The 17,749-nt window shown below is 39.9% G+C and overlaps 1 protein-coding gene and 1 pseudogene across 1 annotated transcript; one reads left to right on the top strand and one right to left on the bottom strand.

Annotated features, from left to right (window-relative positions):
• The first annotated feature begins 13,589 nt into the window (after positions 1 to 13,589).
• Positions 13,590 to 14,761, top strand: LOC138169953 (tripartite motif-containing protein 43-like; annotated as a pseudogene).
• Positions 14,762 to 16,335: 1,574 nt separating this feature from the next.
• Positions 16,336 to 16,716, bottom strand: LOC138169954 (large ribosomal subunit protein uL23-like). Its single transcript, XM_069099481.1, has one exon. It carries the CDS (start codon positions 16,714 to 16,716, stop codon positions 16,336 to 16,338), a length of 381 nt encoding a protein of 126 aa, XP_068955582.1.
• Positions 16,717 to 17,749: the final 1,033 nt, after the last annotated feature.

The following is a 17,749-nucleotide window of genomic DNA, read 5'->3' on the forward strand; positions in this document are numbered from 1 at the left end:
TTTTTTCTTTTTTTTTTTTTTTGAGAGGGGAAGGTAGGGCAATTGGGGTTAAGTGACTTGCCCAAGGTCACCCAGCTAGTGTGGTGTGTGTGTGTGTGTGTGTGTGTGTGTGTGTGTGTGTGTGAGAGAGAGAGAGAGAGAGAGAGAGAGAGAGAGAGAGTGAGTGAGTGTGAGGTGTCTGAAGCCAGATTTGAACTCAGGTCCTCCTGACTCCAGGGCTGGTGCTCTATTCACTGTACCACCTAGCCACCCCTTTTTTGCTTTTTTTTTTTTTAGGTTAGATTTTTTTAAAAATAATTTTTTTTAACACCCCCCCCCAAAAAAAAAACCCTATATAAAATAGTTTTACATTTAGGCTACAACACACTATAGAACACTATAATTTCTCTGTGGGATAACACAACATTCTCATAACCTTTAAAAATGATTGTAAGATAGATACCATTAGGCCATGTGCTCCCATCCTCCTCATTTCTCTTTCCCTCTTCCCCCTTTCTCCTTTTTTCTTCCCTCCATTCTCTGGTGGCAGGGTCAAAATCTTAACTCCTGAAGAAGAGTTTCTGTGGCTTGGGCAGCCACTAGGAAATAACTATAACATAGTAAGAAATGTAGAGAAAGTAAAAGGGAAGAGTCAGCCCTCCCATAAAGGATCCCCTTTTGCCCTTGGAACAATGTGGAATCTCAGGAAGGCTATAACCAAATGCCTTTGGTGCTGGGCTGGCTCATGTTTGAGGACAGAACTGAAAAAAGATTAGAATTGGAAAGCAAAGGCTATGAGAGAGGATAACATTGAAATCTTTTTTTTAACTCAATTTTATTTTATTTTCAATTCTGAATTCTGTCCCTCCCACCTTGCCTTCTCCACTCATTGAGATAGCAAAAAAAAATCTTATAAATATTTATATATATATACATATATGAACAAAATGCATTCTTGCATTAGCTATATGAAAGAGGGAGGGAGAGAGGGAGGGAGGGAGGGAGGGAGGAAGGAAGGAAGGAAGGAAGGAAGGAAGGAAGGAAGGAAGGAAGGAAGATGTATATAACAAAGACCTGCAGAGGGAGAGAGGGAAGGAGAAAGGAAGGAAAGAAGGAAAAAAGGAAGGAAAGTATAGTATTTAAATCTATACATTATTCATCAAGTGGATAAGGTGAATTCAGACTTGTTCACCAAAATATCAGGAAAAGATGAAGGAAGTCTGGGACAAATATATACATGGGGTAATAACTGTTTATAAATTTATACAAGAGATGGTATATTAAGTGTGAGTTGATTCAAAAAGGGTTTGGACAATTTTACAAATGATGACCACAAATGGCTTAGAAAGTCTTTCAGGTTCATGTCAGAGAGGACAACTTTTCCCTTTATGGCATATCTCATCAGTTTCTGTTGGCCAGAGAACACATGAGCCGTTCGAGTGTGCATCTGACTTTGTATGTCAATCCCTGCGTTCCTATCCAAGTGGAAAGGTCTAGTAGGCATTTAGAAATGCCGTACTAGAGTTAAAAATAGGTAGTAAGTAATAGAATCAGGATTGAAGCCCAGGTCATCTGAGTCCATCCAAGGCCAGAGCTCTTTCCCCTACTGCTTATTGCCTTCTTATGAAGGTAACACTCCTCCAAGCTACACTATGCTAGCAGAGATTTTAGTGCTGCATTCATTGTAATAATTCAATAACTGGTAATTTGTGTATCTGTTCAGAACCCTCTAACTTGGATCCATAGATATTCTACAAAGTTTGGCCTAACTATCCACGTAAGAGGAATTAAGTAGATGAAGGATGCCTATTATCCAGACCACGATGTCCAGTTAAATGAACAATCTGTGGAACTTATATGTCAATGTATGTGTATGTAATTTCACACATATAATTACATATATGTGTGTATAAAGTCTTCGGCAGACCCTATAGATGGAAATGTAGCTGAGCTCAGCATTGAACAGGAGGAAGAAGGCAGACTGGGTTGCCCAGAGTAGGTTGGATTGCCTTTGGGAAATGGCAAAGTTCCTTTAATGGCCCCAAGCTTCTCCTTAAAACAAAGACCCGTCTTTTTAACACCTGTTTTTCCTCGTGGTGATATGTGACTGTGAGTCACTGAAGAGCTGAACTTGAAGATTATCCAAAAGACTAAGAAGAGGTTCATGATGGGTATGAGCAGGGCAAAATGTGTTACATATATTGGGAATTATGCAGGATGTAAAGGCCGTCATCAAAAGAATATATTGTTCCCAAACTGAGGGGTAACAGTATGCTTCCCTTAGTATGCTTGTTAAGAGAAAGCAATGAAGCTCCTTCCCCCGCCACCACCTCAGAACTTTGGTGAATTCCCTCTAACAGACATAGGATAGGAATATGGGGTTAGCAGGCACAGATGAAAGGCAATCTACATCATTGAAGGGAATATTCATGGGTCCAAACGAGTTTATAAAACAACTATGCTAACTAAAAAAGTTCACCAAAATTCTTCACCATTGGACTTCTAACAATTCATGGTAAAAAAAAAAACCCTGACTGATCATAAGCACTAAATAGCCAGCTTCTGTCTCCTGCACCCAAAACTCCATTAATATTAAGCAAAGCCACACTGAAAAAGGCCAATTTAAATGTAAGTTTCTTTTCTGGAAAAAAAAATCTACCAAAGCATTATGCCATACATTTATTAACTATAATATAACTTCCATGTCTTGTGCCAGCTGGGTACTATATTAGGCCGATCAAAGTGTCCTCACACAGGGTCACTGTCTACAAAGAAAAGGAACTTGACAACCAATAAGAAAAACCCAGAAACAAGATAATGTGACCACAAGTACCAAGCCCACAAATATAGTGACTAGAGTTTGTTGTTGACAGATTGAAATATTTTGAACTTTTAAGCAAGACTTTCCTTTTTGAAGTCTTTGTGGCTTTCCTTGGACAGGAAAATGAGTTTTTGTTAGCATTTGGGGTCATTCTTCTAGTTGCACAGTGCAGCAACTCTTGATTTGAACTCGGGAAGACTGATGTTCCTGACACCAAGCCAAGTGTTCCATCTACTGTGCCTAGCTGTCTTCTTCCCCATTTACCCTTCAAAAGCCTCTGAGAAATATTTAAACAAAAAGCAATTTTCCTCCTGACTTTCTTTTTTCTGTGTTAAACTTAAATATGAAAATATAGCAAAGAGAGTGTTCAGCAATATTGCAATAATAATTCAAATGATTGATGCTTTTTTTTTTACTCTGGACCTAAGACTTAATTGATGTACAAAATCTGAAATGTAGAAATTTTCCCTATTGAGGCAGAGCTGTGTTATTTAAAGTCTTAAAGAATTACCTGATGACGATGAAAAGTTAAGAAGCTAGTATACATGAAAAGTACCTGAATTTGGGGGCCTTCTTTTTGTTATGCCAGACTGTCTCAGAATGTTTTGTTTTTAAATTCATCTTGTTTTATTGAAAGCTTTAGTTTTCCTTTTACTCACACCTTTCCCCCACTCCCCTTATCCAATTAATTGTCAGTTTGTGTTATTTTTACCTTTGTAGCATTTCTTATGAACAAATCCTCTGACACTGCCACCACCTCAGTACAGGTCCTTGTCACCTCAGGCCTGAATTGTTGTGATCCCCTTCCTTCTGGTTGGTCTTTCTGCCCCAAGTTTCTCCCCCACTGCAATCCATTCTCTATTCAACTCTCAAAGTGATTTTCCTAAAGTACAGGTCGGACTGTATCATTCCTTTCTCCCCCTTTCAATAAACTCCAGTGTTTCCCTATTGCCTCCAGGATCAAATGTAAAATCTTCTTGTTTGGCCTTCATAATCTGACCCCTTCCTACTTTGCTAGTTTTTAACATCTTACTCCCTCCCCTCCACACACTCTGTGATCAAATGACATCGGCCTCCTTACCATTCCTTGAACAAGACTCTCTGTCTCTGGACTTTCAGTCTATTCTCTGGTTTTCCTCCATGCCTGGAATTGGTCCCTCCTTGTCTCCTGACTCCTAGCTTCCTTCAAGTCTCAACTAAAGTCCTACCTTCTGCAGGAAGTTTTTCCCATTCTCCTTAACCTTAGTGCCTTTACTCTGGGATTATTTACATTTTTTTCTTGAGTATATCTTATTTGTACATTTTTGTTATTCAGTCATTTCAGTTGTGTCTAAGTCTTTGTGACACCATTTGGAATTTTCTTGGCAAAGATACTGGAATGGTTTGCCATTTCCTTCTCCAGCTTATTTTACAGATGAAGAACTGAGGCAAATAGGGATAAGTTAAGCCCAGGGTTACATAGTTAGTACGTGTCTGAGGCCAGATTTGAACTCATGTAAGATGAATCTTCCTGAGCCTAGGCCCAGCACTCTATCCACTGTGCCACCTAGCCATCCATGCTTGTACATAGCCCTTTGTATATTGATTCCCCCCATCAGTCTGTGAACTCCTTGGGAGCAGGGATTTTTTTTTAATCTTTCTTTGCATCACCACTGCTTAGCATAAAGCAGGTGTTTAATAAATAAATGATAATTAACTGATTGACCTTCGTTTCCAAATATTTCCTTTTCCTCTCCCCTACCTAATGAGTCATCCCTTGTAACAATGAACTTAGAGGGGGAAAAGGGGGGCTTTAGTAAGAGCAACACAGCAATGGCTGGCAGGGTATGCCGCACTCCACGATAGTCTCGCGCTTCTGTTCATTTTAATCTAATGATATTCCATTTCTTTTGTTGCCGCTCTTTCTTTTTACATTGGAGTTATTGGGAATATTTTTTCTTGGTTCTTCATACTTCATTCTATATCAGTTCATATTTCATCCTGTACAGGAGGTTGTTGTTTGTAATTAGATGATAATAACAGATGAAACTTACTGACATGAAAAAAAAATTTTTAAGAAAGAAAAAAAAGGGAGGGGCAGCTAGGTGGTGCAGTGAATAGAGCACCAGCCTTGGAGTCAGGAGGATCTCAGTTCAAATCTGACCTCAGACACTTCACACTTACTAGCTGCATGACCTTGGGCAAATCACTTAACCCCAATTGCCTTGCCTTCCCCCTTCCAAAAAAAAAAATAATAAAAAACACAGACCTGTAGCACTTTTTTTAGAAAGAACTTTCAAATTTCAAATCCTAACACGGAGTAGGTAAAACTCTACAGTCTAAGTATATCTTACCTAAACAGCATCATCACCAACTATTTCCCAATACCTACTAAGTGAAAACCAACCCCTGTCCTTTTACACATCATTCATTCCCTACTTTATTCCTCAAGAAAGTCTCTGCCTGAAATATCTTCTGTCTTTGTCCTCCATCTATCCAACTCATCCCCACCTCCATGAATCAGAATGTTAGAACTGGAGAAAACTTTAAAGATGATCTAGTCCAACCCTCTTAATTTAGTGATGAGGAAACTTAGGAAGCCATAGGTTAAGCAACTTGTTCAGTGTCACGCAGTTAGTGACAGAGTTGGAACCAGGGCTCAGATTTTCTGAGTCTCAGTCCTAAATTCCATCCTGGAATTTACCTGCTTGTATCATGAAGCCTTTAGTCAGCTGCTGTGACCCACTTTGACCCCCCTTCCTTTTCCGACCTCTCAGGAGTCGTACCAGACTTGATTATATATTGTCATCTAATTATTTGTTGGGTTATTAGTCTCATCTCCCCAAAACTGTAGACTCCTAAAGGGCGATGATCACTGCTAGATATCTAGGCTTTCAGATCATTGCTGCCAAATGGAGGAGGGTGACTATTGGTGTTATTGTTGAGTTGTTCAGTGGCGTCTGACACTGATGCCATGGACCCCGGGGGATTTTCTTGGCAAAGATACTGGAGTGGTTTACTATTTCCTTCTCCGCTGTGTCCCCCATTTTACAGATGAGGAACTGAGGCAAATAGAGGATAAGTGACACATAGCTAGTAAGTGTCTGAGGCTGGATTTGAACCCAGATCTTCCTGACACTGGGCCTGGTGGTCCATTTTTTTGCACCACCTACTTGCCCTGGTTATTATGTTACCATACCTCAAATTCAACTCTGCCTATCTTTTTCCCACTCCATGTTTTTCAATCTATGTGCCTGGAAAGAAAATTCATATATCTTTTCTTAAGAAATCTGAACTTTAGAATTCACTGTCTCCTGAATATTTTTTCTTCAGAATTTAGTAACAGATTTAGAGCCAGAAGTAATCTTACTGATCATTTCAGTCTAATTTTCTTATTTTAGAGATGGGGAAATCGAGGCATAGAGAGGTTGTTTACTTGTCCAAAGAGATAAGAAGAGGAGCCAGGATTTGAACTCAAGTCCTTTGACTTCAAATTCTCTTTCCGCTATACCAACTCCCTTTCTTAGTGTAGAAGACCCTTTGGAATATGCAGATTCAATTTGAGGTTTTGGATATTCTCTGCCATCTATATAAACCCAGAAGGAGCTCTTGGTAAAATGGGGGACACAGCAACCTGCTACTGAACAATGTCCACAGCAGGTATTTTACACCTGGGGTAACTTATTTGGGAAGCATTTAATGAATTGGCAATTAATTTGGGCAATTAACACTTTGGAGGATTAAGCTTATCTGCCAATTACAACTTGGAGTTCATTTCCTTAATCTAACCCACAGCTTTACTGAAACAATTTTTGTTTAGGGGGAGGAGGAGAGGGGAGTTATTTTGAGGCCTGTAACACATAGGAAAAGATTCCCTCCCCTCCTCGTATTAGGTTACCGCTGCTTGAGTTAGGAGGTTAAATATAGTTTGGAAGACTTACTAATAGCCTATCCTGGCTTGGCTCAATTACCTCAGACCAAGCTCATCCATTATCCTCCAGGGCTCTGTTCAGCTGTGTCTCTCTTTATGATCCCTGCCCTTCTTCCTTTAGGAGGGGGTGGGGGGAGAAAAAAAAAGAAAGGAGGGAAAAAATTCATTAGTCAGAGTTGGTTTCTTAACTGGGAGAACTTCCATAACCTATCCCCTGTGAATATAGAAAGTTTCTTCCAATAGAGCATGTAAATGACTTAAAATTTCACACACACCCCTACTTTTCTTTCATATATTTTCTTTCTTTCCCTTCCTTTTATAAAATGTTTCTGCACACTAAAAAAAAAAAATAATTGTAACAAAAATAACATGGACATTTCCATATAACTGGTAGAACAGAAAAAAGAAGATTATATATGAAAGTGCAGGTCTCTATTATACATAGCTTACATTTCTTGTTAGTTTACAATAAATTCAATGTGCAACTTTCAAAACTATCTTGTTTGTGATTTTTTTATGACTCTCCCTTTTATTCTCTTCTTTGCATTTAAAAAATATGTGTAGTTTAATGATTCTTTTCTTTCTTTTTGCTCTCACATGTACCTATTCCCTATTACATTTGTTGTGAGGGGTTTTTTATTGATTTTTTTTTGGAGGGAGGAAGAGTGGATGGGAGAGAAAATAAATGCTTGTTAATTGGAAAAAATAATAAAATGAAATGGAAGAAAATGAAAGTATACTTAAACAGGCCTCTTTTATTTCTCTTGCTTTTTTTTTTATACTTTACCCTTGAGTCCTTAACAAATCTTCTGCAAAAAAAAGAAAAGAAAAAGAAAAAGAAAGCCTTCATAAGAAATATGCATAGCCAAGCAAAGCAAATAACCATATTGACCATTTCCAAAATGTGTTTTATTTTCCATTCTGAGTTCATCACATCTCTGTAAATAGGTAAGTAACATACTTTATTATCAGTATTCTGGAATCATAAATTGGTCATTTTATTGATTAGAGTTCTTAAGTCTTTCAAAATTGCTTTTTATTAGGAGATTGTCATATAAATTTTCTCCTGGTTCTGCTTATTTCACTTTGCATTAGTTCATGCAAGTCTTCTCGGGTTGCTCTGAAACCATCGCTTTTTGTTATTCCTTATGACATAACAATATTCCATACATTGATAAAAATTTGTTCAGTCATTCTCCAATTGATAGATCCCCACCCTTAGTTTTCAGTCTTATACATCTAAGTATTTTTCCTCTTCTTTTGGTCTCTTTTGAGTATAGAACTACTAGTGGTACCACTGGGTCAAATGGTATTCAAGGTTTAATGACTTCTTGGTAATGGTTACAAATTGCTTTCCTGAAATATACCAATCTGCAGGTCCATCAACAATGCATTAATGTTCTTGTTTTCCGACAGTCCCTGCAACAATTGTCACTTTACTTTTGCCACCTTTTATAGTTTATCTTACCTAAAAATATCTTATCTTATAGTTTATCTGTGAATTGCTGGTCTTCATCTAATTTCTGCATGACTGCATTCTAGTTTTCCTAGCAATTTCTGTCCAACACTGAGGTGTTATCCCAGTAAATGAGGTCTTTGTGCTTGTCAGACACTATTCAACTGTATTTATTTGTTTCTGTATGTGATAATTTAATCTGTTCCATTGGTCAGCCTCTGTTTTTAATCAGTACCAAATTGTTTTGATCATTACTAACTTGAGGTTTAAAATATGGTAGTGTTAGACCTTCTTTCCCACTTTCCCTCTTATTTTGTTTGAGATTATTGGTCTTATGTTCCTTCAGATGAATTTTACTATTATTTTTTTCTAATTCTATAAAATAATCTCTTGATAGCTTACATGGCACTGAATAAGTAAGTTAACTTAAGTAGTGTTGTCATTTTTGATAGTTTTGTCATTGGAATGGCCTACCCATGAACAATGAATATCTCTCCAATTATGTAGGTCTGTTTTTATTTTTGTAAAATTTCTTGTAGCTGGATTCATATATTTTTGGATCTCAGTAAATAGACTCCTAAGTATAGTTGGTTTTGGATGGAATTTCTCTTTCGATCTCTTCTTGTTGAGTTTTGTTGGTAATAAGCTGGAATTTTGATGATTTATGTGAATATGCTTTTCATCTTACAATGTTTCTGAATTTATTAATCGCTTCAAACAATTCTAGTTGACTCTTTAGGTTTTTCTAAGTAAATCACCATATCATCTGCTAAAGCTTTTGATGCAGGAGTTCTGACTTTGCTGTCTTCCTCCTGTTCCATGCTTTGATCCTTTTTGTTCCCCAAAATAGGAGTGTAAAGTTGGGTAGCTCTGTTTACTTTGCTTCCTTTGCCTGCTCATGTTGCCACTCAATTACTTGACTTTTGGGCTTTTTGCAACAGTAGGACTCTGCCACCAGACAGGGGAGCTTCGTCCCAAACGCTGGGGTTTTCTCAACTGCCGAAGGTATTATTAGGTGCCCTCTCTGAAGCCTCCACAAGCTCTGGCAAGCTGGTCACACACCCCAGGACCTCCACCCTAGACTGCAATCCAGATCCAAGCAGGTTAAAGGAAGAGCCATTACCCCTCACTGACTGGTCGCTTGGTCCCCCTAAAATCTGCAGTCCAGCTGAAGCTCCCACATGGCCGCAGTTGCATGGCCAAGGTGCCTCAGCAGCTTCTTGCCCCGGGGGCAAAGGCTGACCATACTCCCAAACTACTGGATCCCAAAGTCCTCACTGCACTGACCTCTCACTTTGTCCTTAGCAACTATGGGTTGATAATTCTGGAAACTGCCACAGCTGCTGGTGATCTGAAGTCCCTCCAGCCAGTGGCTGGTCAGGCCTGCACTGAGGCTAAAAACTCTGGCTCTCAGGGCTGGGGTTGACTCCCAGAATGCTGCACTGGCCACTTCCTGCTGGCTTGCTGGGCTGTCCTCAACAGAAGGTTAGCTTTTCTGTGTCATTTTGTGGGTTCTGTAGCTGCAAAGTTTCTTTAGAGTCACCTTTTACATGATTTGGAGGAGGTGGGAACCATAGCCCCACAGAAGTCCTGTTTCTATTCCTCCATCTTGACCCCCCCCCCCATATCATCTGCAAAAGTGATCGTTTTGTTTTTACTTTTCATGTGCTTATTTTCTTGATTTTTTTTTCATCTCATTTCTATAGCTAGCATTTCTAGCACTATGTTAAATAGTAGTGATGACACTGGGCATCTTTGCTTTATTCCTAATATTACTAGAAAGTCCTCTAGCCTGTCTCCATTACATATAATGCTGGCTTTTGTTTTAGATGAGTATTACTTAACAGATTCAAGCAAAGATTTATTTATTCCTATGCTTTCTTGTATTTTAACAGATATGTATTGAACATTGTCAAAAACCTTTTCAGCACCAATGGATGTAATAATGTAGTTTTTAATATTTATATTATTAATATGGTTTATTATGTTTATTATCTTCCTCTTATTGAACCAAGCCTCCTTAAATTTTTTAAAATTGTTTTTACAATGTTGTTGTTATAATATAAATTGTTTTCTTGGTTCTGCTTACACTCCTACGTAACCAACTGCCATTTGTACTTCTCATATTATATATCTCATCAGCATCCCAAACTCAACATGTCCAAAACAAAGTTCATTATTTCCCCCCCCCCCAAAAAAAACCCCTTCCTTTTTTCCCAATCTCTTTATACCTGCCATGGGTACTAACATCATCCCAGTAATCACTCAACCCACATATTCAATCCATTGACAAATCTTGTTTTTGCCTTCACAACATTTCTCTTATGCATTCTCTTTCTTCATTCATGCAGCTCCAACCCTTATTTAGGCCATCATCACCTCTCACCTAGACTATTGCAATAGCCTTTGTCTCCCTGCCTCAAATTTCTCCCCACTCCAATCCATTCTGCACTCAGTTGCCAAAAACCCTTTTCTAAAATACAAGTCTGACCATACTTCAACATTACCCATTGAGCTCTAATGGTTCCTTAATACCTCTAGGATCAAATGTAAACTCTTCTGTTTGGAATTTAAAGTTTTTAATAACCTGGCCCCTTCCTATCTTTCCAATTTTCTTCCTCTTCACTCCCCTCCAGGCATTCTGTGGTCCTGCAAAATGGGACTACTTGGTATACTTTGTATATAACCAAGGGTGTGCTGCTGGTAAATGTTTAGCAACTGAGCTTTCTGGGGGGGGAAAGTACACGCTTTTAAATTTAAGCATTGTTAACACTTTTTAAAAGTCTAGAAACTCAAATATACAAAAAAAAATCAAGTCCTGTCTTGCTAATTTCTGAGGTATAAATGCTCTTACTGAAAAATTTAACAATTACTATGGAAGTCAATTAGAACTGACTTCAGCACACCCCTGTATATATAATATCCCATTTTCTGTCTCTGTATCTTTGCACTGATTGTTCCTCATGCCTGGAGGTTCTACTTTCTTACCTTATCTCTTTAGGATTCCCTTGATTTCCTTCAAGACTTGGCTTAAATCTAACCTAATCATAGAGTCCCTTCCAGGTTTCCCCAGATGCTAAAGCCTTCTCTTCTCAGAGTGCTTTCTATCCATTCCATATATACATTTCACTTCTACTTGGTTTTTTATATGTTGCCTCTGTCGTTAGGGTGTAAGCTTCTGGAGGGCAGGACTTTTTTTTTCTTCCCTTGTTTTGTATCCCCAGAATAGTAATGTGCCTGACACATAATAAATGGTTAATAAATGCTTGTTGGCTTGATTTGACTTGCTTTGTGCTCCCTGGTCTGCCTGTCTCCTGCTGTGCCTCAGGTGAGATTGCCTGGGCACTGTGGCTTTCCTGGGATGGTCCCATCTCCAGCTGTTGTCGCCGTCAGCAAGGTTGCATAGGTACTGAGTTGCCTGAGTGCCATGCCCTGAATTAGCCTACCCCTATCTTCTCTCTGGGTCAGTGCCTCCTACTGGTTGTGTCCTGTTTGTGCTCAGAACTTCCACAGATTTCTAACAATCTTCTTGTGCAATTATGAACCAGTAAAACTATTTCTCCTTGGTTTTCTTTATCATTGACCTCCTAGTGCATTTTTAGAGCTATCCTGGGGTCTACTGTCCTCTAAGTTCTAACAGTCACCATCTTCCCACAATTCTCATTTCTTCTCACTTTTTTTATTTTAAAAAAATTTATTATTGCAAGTTACTTAACCCTAATTGCCTCCAAAAAGGCAAAAACAAAAAAAAACCAAAAAAATTTACTTTTAACATTTTTATTTTTTAAAATTTATTATTTTTAACACCTTTTCTTTTTAAATTTTGAGTTCCAAATTCTCTCCTTCTGTTCTATGCCTCCCCCACTAAGAAGGCAAGCAATATGATATCAACCATATATGTGAAATCATGCAAAACATATTTCCATATTGCAAAAAAGCAAAAAATAAATAAAGTGAGAAAAACTATACTTCAGCTTTCACTCACAGTTCAACTATTTTCTCTCTGGAGGTGGATAGCATTTTTCATCACAAGTCCTTTGGAATTGTCTTGCATCATTGTATTGATCACAGTAGCAAGGTCTTTCACAACTGATCAGATGATTACAGCATTGCTGTTACTGTGCCACTCTTATCTCGTTAGCTCTTCTAGGAATTCTTGTTGGGCTTGTATCCAACTAGCATTTTTCTTTGAGGCTTTGCGTGTAGCAGTTTTCAGTTATTTTCTTTTGAGTTTGTGTCTTCCTCTTCTCTGCAATTGTAGTAGCTTTTAATGGTCAGGTTCCTTTTTTGACATTTGCTAATTTTTCCAGCTTATTTTTTGACTTTCAACTTTAAGTTAGTCTCTGTTCTCCTGGGGGTGGGAAGGCACAGTCCCAAGCTTCAGGCTTCTCATGCTGTTATTTTCAGAGTTGTCCTGAGGTGGTGTGGTGCAGGGAGAGGTATGATCACTCCCCTCCTGGTCTGTACTCTGGTTTTACCCACAAAGGGCCTCTGCCTCCCCTGTAGCTGCAAATGCTAGCATTCCTCTCTGCCTTGGAACTTTGACCACAGGGCCCCTGTTCCCTTGTGACTGACTGCAGCACTCTGTAATCCTGTAACCTCTGTCTGACCAGTTTTCTGCCTCCTTTCACATCTCTGGGCTTAGACTTCTCAAAGCTGCTGCTCCTGCTGCCATCATTGTTGCTGCTATTGCTGACATGGTTCCATACTGGACAGGTCTCCATCCTGGAGTCAAAGACTTTTTTTGCTGACTTCCTAAGTTTTCTTAGGATGGAAAAATACCTCACCCTGAGCTTTTGTTGGCTCTTCCACTCCAAAATTTGATTTGAAGTGTTATTTTCAAGTTGTTTGGGACTCTTCTCATTTTCTTTTCACATGTTAGCAAAAAGCACTGTACTAGGCTTGCTGGCAGTGTGAAGATAAACAGAACAAGGGATGTGCCCTCAAAGAGTTTACAATTTAGTAGAGGAGATAAGACCCAAATAGGAAATCTAATTTGAAGGGAAATGTATATATAATATAGCTAGGTGACACAGTAGATAAAGTGCCAGGCCTGAAATCAGGAAGACTCATCTTCCTAAGTTCAAATCTGGCCTCAGACACTTACTAGCTGTGTGACCTTGGGCAATTCACTTAACGCTGTTTGCCTCAGTTTCTTCATCTATCACATGAGCTGAAGAAGGAATGGCAAACCACTCCAGTATCTTTACCAAGGAAATCCCAAAGGCAGATCCAACACAACTGAAAGGGCTGAACAACAAGTATAAATACAGTTACAGAGGCACAAAGTACTAAGGGAGTTTTGGAACAACATTAAAGTAAAACTGCAGGTTGAAAAAGTGGGGACTGTCTTCCTTTTGAAACACTCCTCCTAAGAAAGGGAGCTTTACCACCCTTACATTGTCTCTTTCTCACTCAGCGTCATGTCTCTTAAAGAGATTGTTGAAGGTCTTCAGAAAGTGCTCACCTGCAGCATTTGTTGGGCCCACCTCATAGACCCAGTGGCCACCGACTGTGGACACAGTGTTTTCCAAGCTTGTCTCAGTGACTCCAGTGAAGCTTCCATGCCCATCTCCTGTCAAAGGTGCAGGAAATCTCTCACTCAAGAGCTTTTAATGCTGCTTTAAGGAGAAGGGGAAAACTCACTTTCAGGAAGAGGAAACCTTCTGTTCCCTGCAAACAGCATCAGCAGAGGCCTGAGGGACCCAGCAAGTGTGACACACAGCGGGAGGACAAGGAGTTGTTCTGTACGGATGATCAGACCCTATGCTGTGTGTCCTGTTCACAATCCCAGGAACATGAAACTCACACAGTCCGACCCAGAGAAGAGGCTGCTAAGCTCTATAGGAAAAAGCTCCAGGAGAATCTAAAACTTGGAAATGGAAATTTAAAAGATGTTCAGAAGCTAATGCTAGAAGTGAAGAAGATACCTCGGATGTGAGCTGTTGTGTGGATAGAACGAGTGGAAATGTCAAGGGAACTGTTTGAGGGAAAATGTCAAGAAATAAGTGAACTTCTGGGTGATGAAGAGGAGAATGAAATGTCTGAGTAGCCGCAGGAGCCCGAGACCCAGCAAGAAATCCAAAATAGAAAGAAAAAGATGAGCAACTTCCAACTGACCCAACACAGGCACCACCCATGGGGAATGGCCACAGCATTGGAAGGAATGCCCCAGGCGCCACTTGGGGACCTTCTGCAGGATGGAGAAGACACACGGAGCAGGCGTAAATTGTTGCTTCGAAGGCCAGAACCTATCACACCAAAACTGTGCTATTCTTATTGCATGGATTTAAGAGAATTTCTGAGGAAATTTCAAGAATCTCAACTGTTACAGTGTCACTGTCTATATGAGTTATCTGCTGATGACAGAAATAGGACATTCACATTTGCAGATATTTCCTCAGGACATATGCATGCTGTTTATACCTCCTGAAGTCTCCACTACATGAATGGGAGAAACTGGTCTATTATGTAACTGAACATGGATGACATTTCTGAAGAGGGGTGAGACTATTTCATCTTCACCTGTTACTGTTTTCCAGTTGAAAGGGAAAACTCACCTAATGACTTCCTTCCTCATCTTTCAGTAGAATGACATTAGGTCAGAGGCCTGGGCAAACCAAGTACAGATATTTCAGGATGATTTTTTTTTCTTTTTGGAGGGGGGAAGGCAGGGCAATGGGGGTTAAGTGACTTGCCCAAGGTCACACAGCAAGTAAGTGTTAATTGCCTGAGACTGTATTTGAACTCAGGCCCCCCTCACTCCAGGACCAGTGCTCTATTCACTGTGTCACCTAGCAGCCCCTGTATCCCACTTTTTAATCCTATATGTACAAAAGGGGCCCTTATTGGGGAGAATTGGAAGCTGAATTTGGGACTCTGGCTCCCACCTCCTCCAATTCATGTTAAAGGTGACTCTAAAGAAAATTTGGAGCTAAAGAAATAAAAAAATGACACAGAGAAGCTAACCTCCTGCTGAGGACAGCCCAGCAGGCTGGAAGGGAGTGGCCAGTGCAGTGCTCTGGGAGATGACCCCGGCCCTGAGAGCAAGCAGAGCAATCCAACTTTACACTCCTATTTTGGGGACAAAAAGGATCAAAGCATGGAACAGGAGGAAGACAGGGAAGTCAGAACTCCTGCACCAAAAGCTTCCAAGAAAAATAAGAGCTGGTTACAGGCCATAGAAGACCTTAAGAAGGATTTTGAAAAGCAAATAAGAGAAGTGGAGGAAAAATTGGGGAGAGAAATGAGAACTATGCAAGAAAATTATGAAATGAGAGTCAACAACCTGACTGAAGAAAATAACACCTTAAAAAGTAGACTAACTCAAATGGCAAAAGAGGCTCAAAAAAACCAATGAGGAGAAGAATGCCTTAAAAAGCCAAATTTGCCAGATGGAAAAAGAATCTCAAAAGCTCAATGAAGAGAATAATTTCTTCAGAATCAGATTGGAGCAAATGGAAGCTTTCTCACTTTATGAGAAATCAAGATATTATTAAATAGATCAAACAAATGAAAAAATAGAAGGCAATGTGAAATATCTCATTGGGAAAACCACTGACCTGGAAAATAGATCCAGGAGAAATAATTTAAAAATTATTGGACTACCTGAAAGCCATAATCAAAAAAAGAACCTAGAAATCATCCTTCAAGAAATTCTCAAGGAAAATTGCCCTGATGTTTTAGAACCAGAGGCAAAATAGAGGTTGAAAGAATCTACTGATCACCTCCTGAAAAAGATCCCAAGAAGAAAACTCCTAGGAATATTATAGCCAGGTTCCAGAATTCCCAGATCAAGGAGAAAACATTACAAGCAGCCAGGAAGAAACAATTTGAACATTGTGGAAACACAATCAGGATAACCCAGGATCTGGCAGCTTCTGCACTGAGGGATCAAAAGGCTTCGAATATGATATTCCAGAGGTCAAAGGAGCTGGGATTAAAACCAAGAGTCATCTACCCAGAAAAACTGAGTATCATGTTTCAGGGGAAAATAGGATTATTCAGTGGAATAAAGGATTTTCAAACATTTTTTTTTCTGAAAAACTTTTTATTGTAGGTGGAATGGGGACACAGCAAGTTACATGATTCCAATTTTGTTGGCAACATCTAAAGCATCATAGTCTGGAGCAAGACGTACATAGGCCTTCTTCTCTCCATCGGGCCGGATCAGTGTATTGACCTTGGCCACGTCGATGTCATATAGCTTCTTACGGCCTGCTGGATCTGATGCTTGTTGGCCTTGACGTCCACAATGAAGACCAGGGTGTTGTTGTCCTCAATCTTCTTCATAGCAGACTCAGTGGTCAAGGGAAACTTAATGATGGCATAGTGATTGAGCTTGTTTCTGCGAGGGGCGCTCTTCCGAGGGTATTTGGGCTGCCTTCGAAGTCTCAGTGTCTTGGGTCGCCGAAAGGTGGGGGATGTTCGGATCTTCTTCTTTTTGTGGCTATGGACACCCTTCAGCACTGCCTTCTTGGCCTTCAGGGCCTTGGACTTGGCTTTTGTCTTGGGAGGGACAACAGCTTCCTTCTTTGCCTTCTGCGCCATCTTGGGGGAAAGGCGACTTTCAAGCATTCTTCATGAAAAAGCCAAAGTTGAATAGAAAATTTGACATTCAGATACAAGAGGCAAGAGAAGCATGAGAAGGTAAACAGGGAAAAGAAATCTTAAGGAATTTATCAAAGTTGAACTATTTACATCCCTACATGGAAAAACGATAAGTGTAACTTATGAAACTTTTCTCAGTATGAGAATAATTGAAGGGAATAGAAATGTGTGTGTATGTACACATATATATGCATATACATACATATACATGTCTATATAGGAGGGTATATGGGTGTATGAATACATATGTGAATGTGTGTATATATGTGTACAGGTATGCATAGATAGAGGGCACAGGACCAATTTAATAATGAGGGATGAGGGCGGCCAGGTAGCACAGCGAGTAAGAGCACCGGCTCCAGTGTTGAGAACACCTGGAGATCGAATCCCGGGCTCAGACACTTAGCACCCACCCAGAAACACCTGGCCGTGTAACCTTGAGCAAGTTACTTAACCGCAATTGCTTAGGGGCGGCCAGGTGGCTCAGCGAGTAAGAGCACAGGCTCCAGTGTTGGGATGACCTGGATCAAATCCCGGCCTCGGATACTCAGCACCACACCCAGAAATAACTGGTCGTGTAACCTTGAGCAAGTTACTTAACCCTGATTGCTTTAAAAAAAAAAATAGTGAGGGATGATACTTAAAATGTGAAATTAAGAGGTGAGAGAGGAATATAATGAGAGGAGATGGGGAGAGACAGAATGGGGTAAATCTCATATAGAAGAGGCAAGGGAAAATGGTCACAATGGAGGAGAAGAACAGGAAGGCAAAAGGGAATGGGTCAACCTTATTCTCACGGAATTTGGGAGGGAATGACATATACACGAAATAAGGTATCTCACTCCAGAGGAGAGTAGGGGGGAAAGGGATGAGAGGGGAGATAATGGAAGGGAGGACATGGTGGGGGAGGAGGGAAGTTGGAAGCACCCACTTTTGAAAAAGGGACAAGATCAAAGTAGAGAATAGGCCAAGT

This window comes from Petaurus breviceps, unplaced genomic scaffold, assembly GCF_028583685.1.
Source record: "Petaurus breviceps papuanus isolate PSGF00001 unplaced genomic scaffold, PetGlider_PUasm1.0 38, whole genome shotgun sequence".
Taxonomy (NCBI): Eukaryota; Metazoa; Chordata; class Mammalia; order Diprotodontia; family Petauridae; genus Petaurus; species Petaurus breviceps.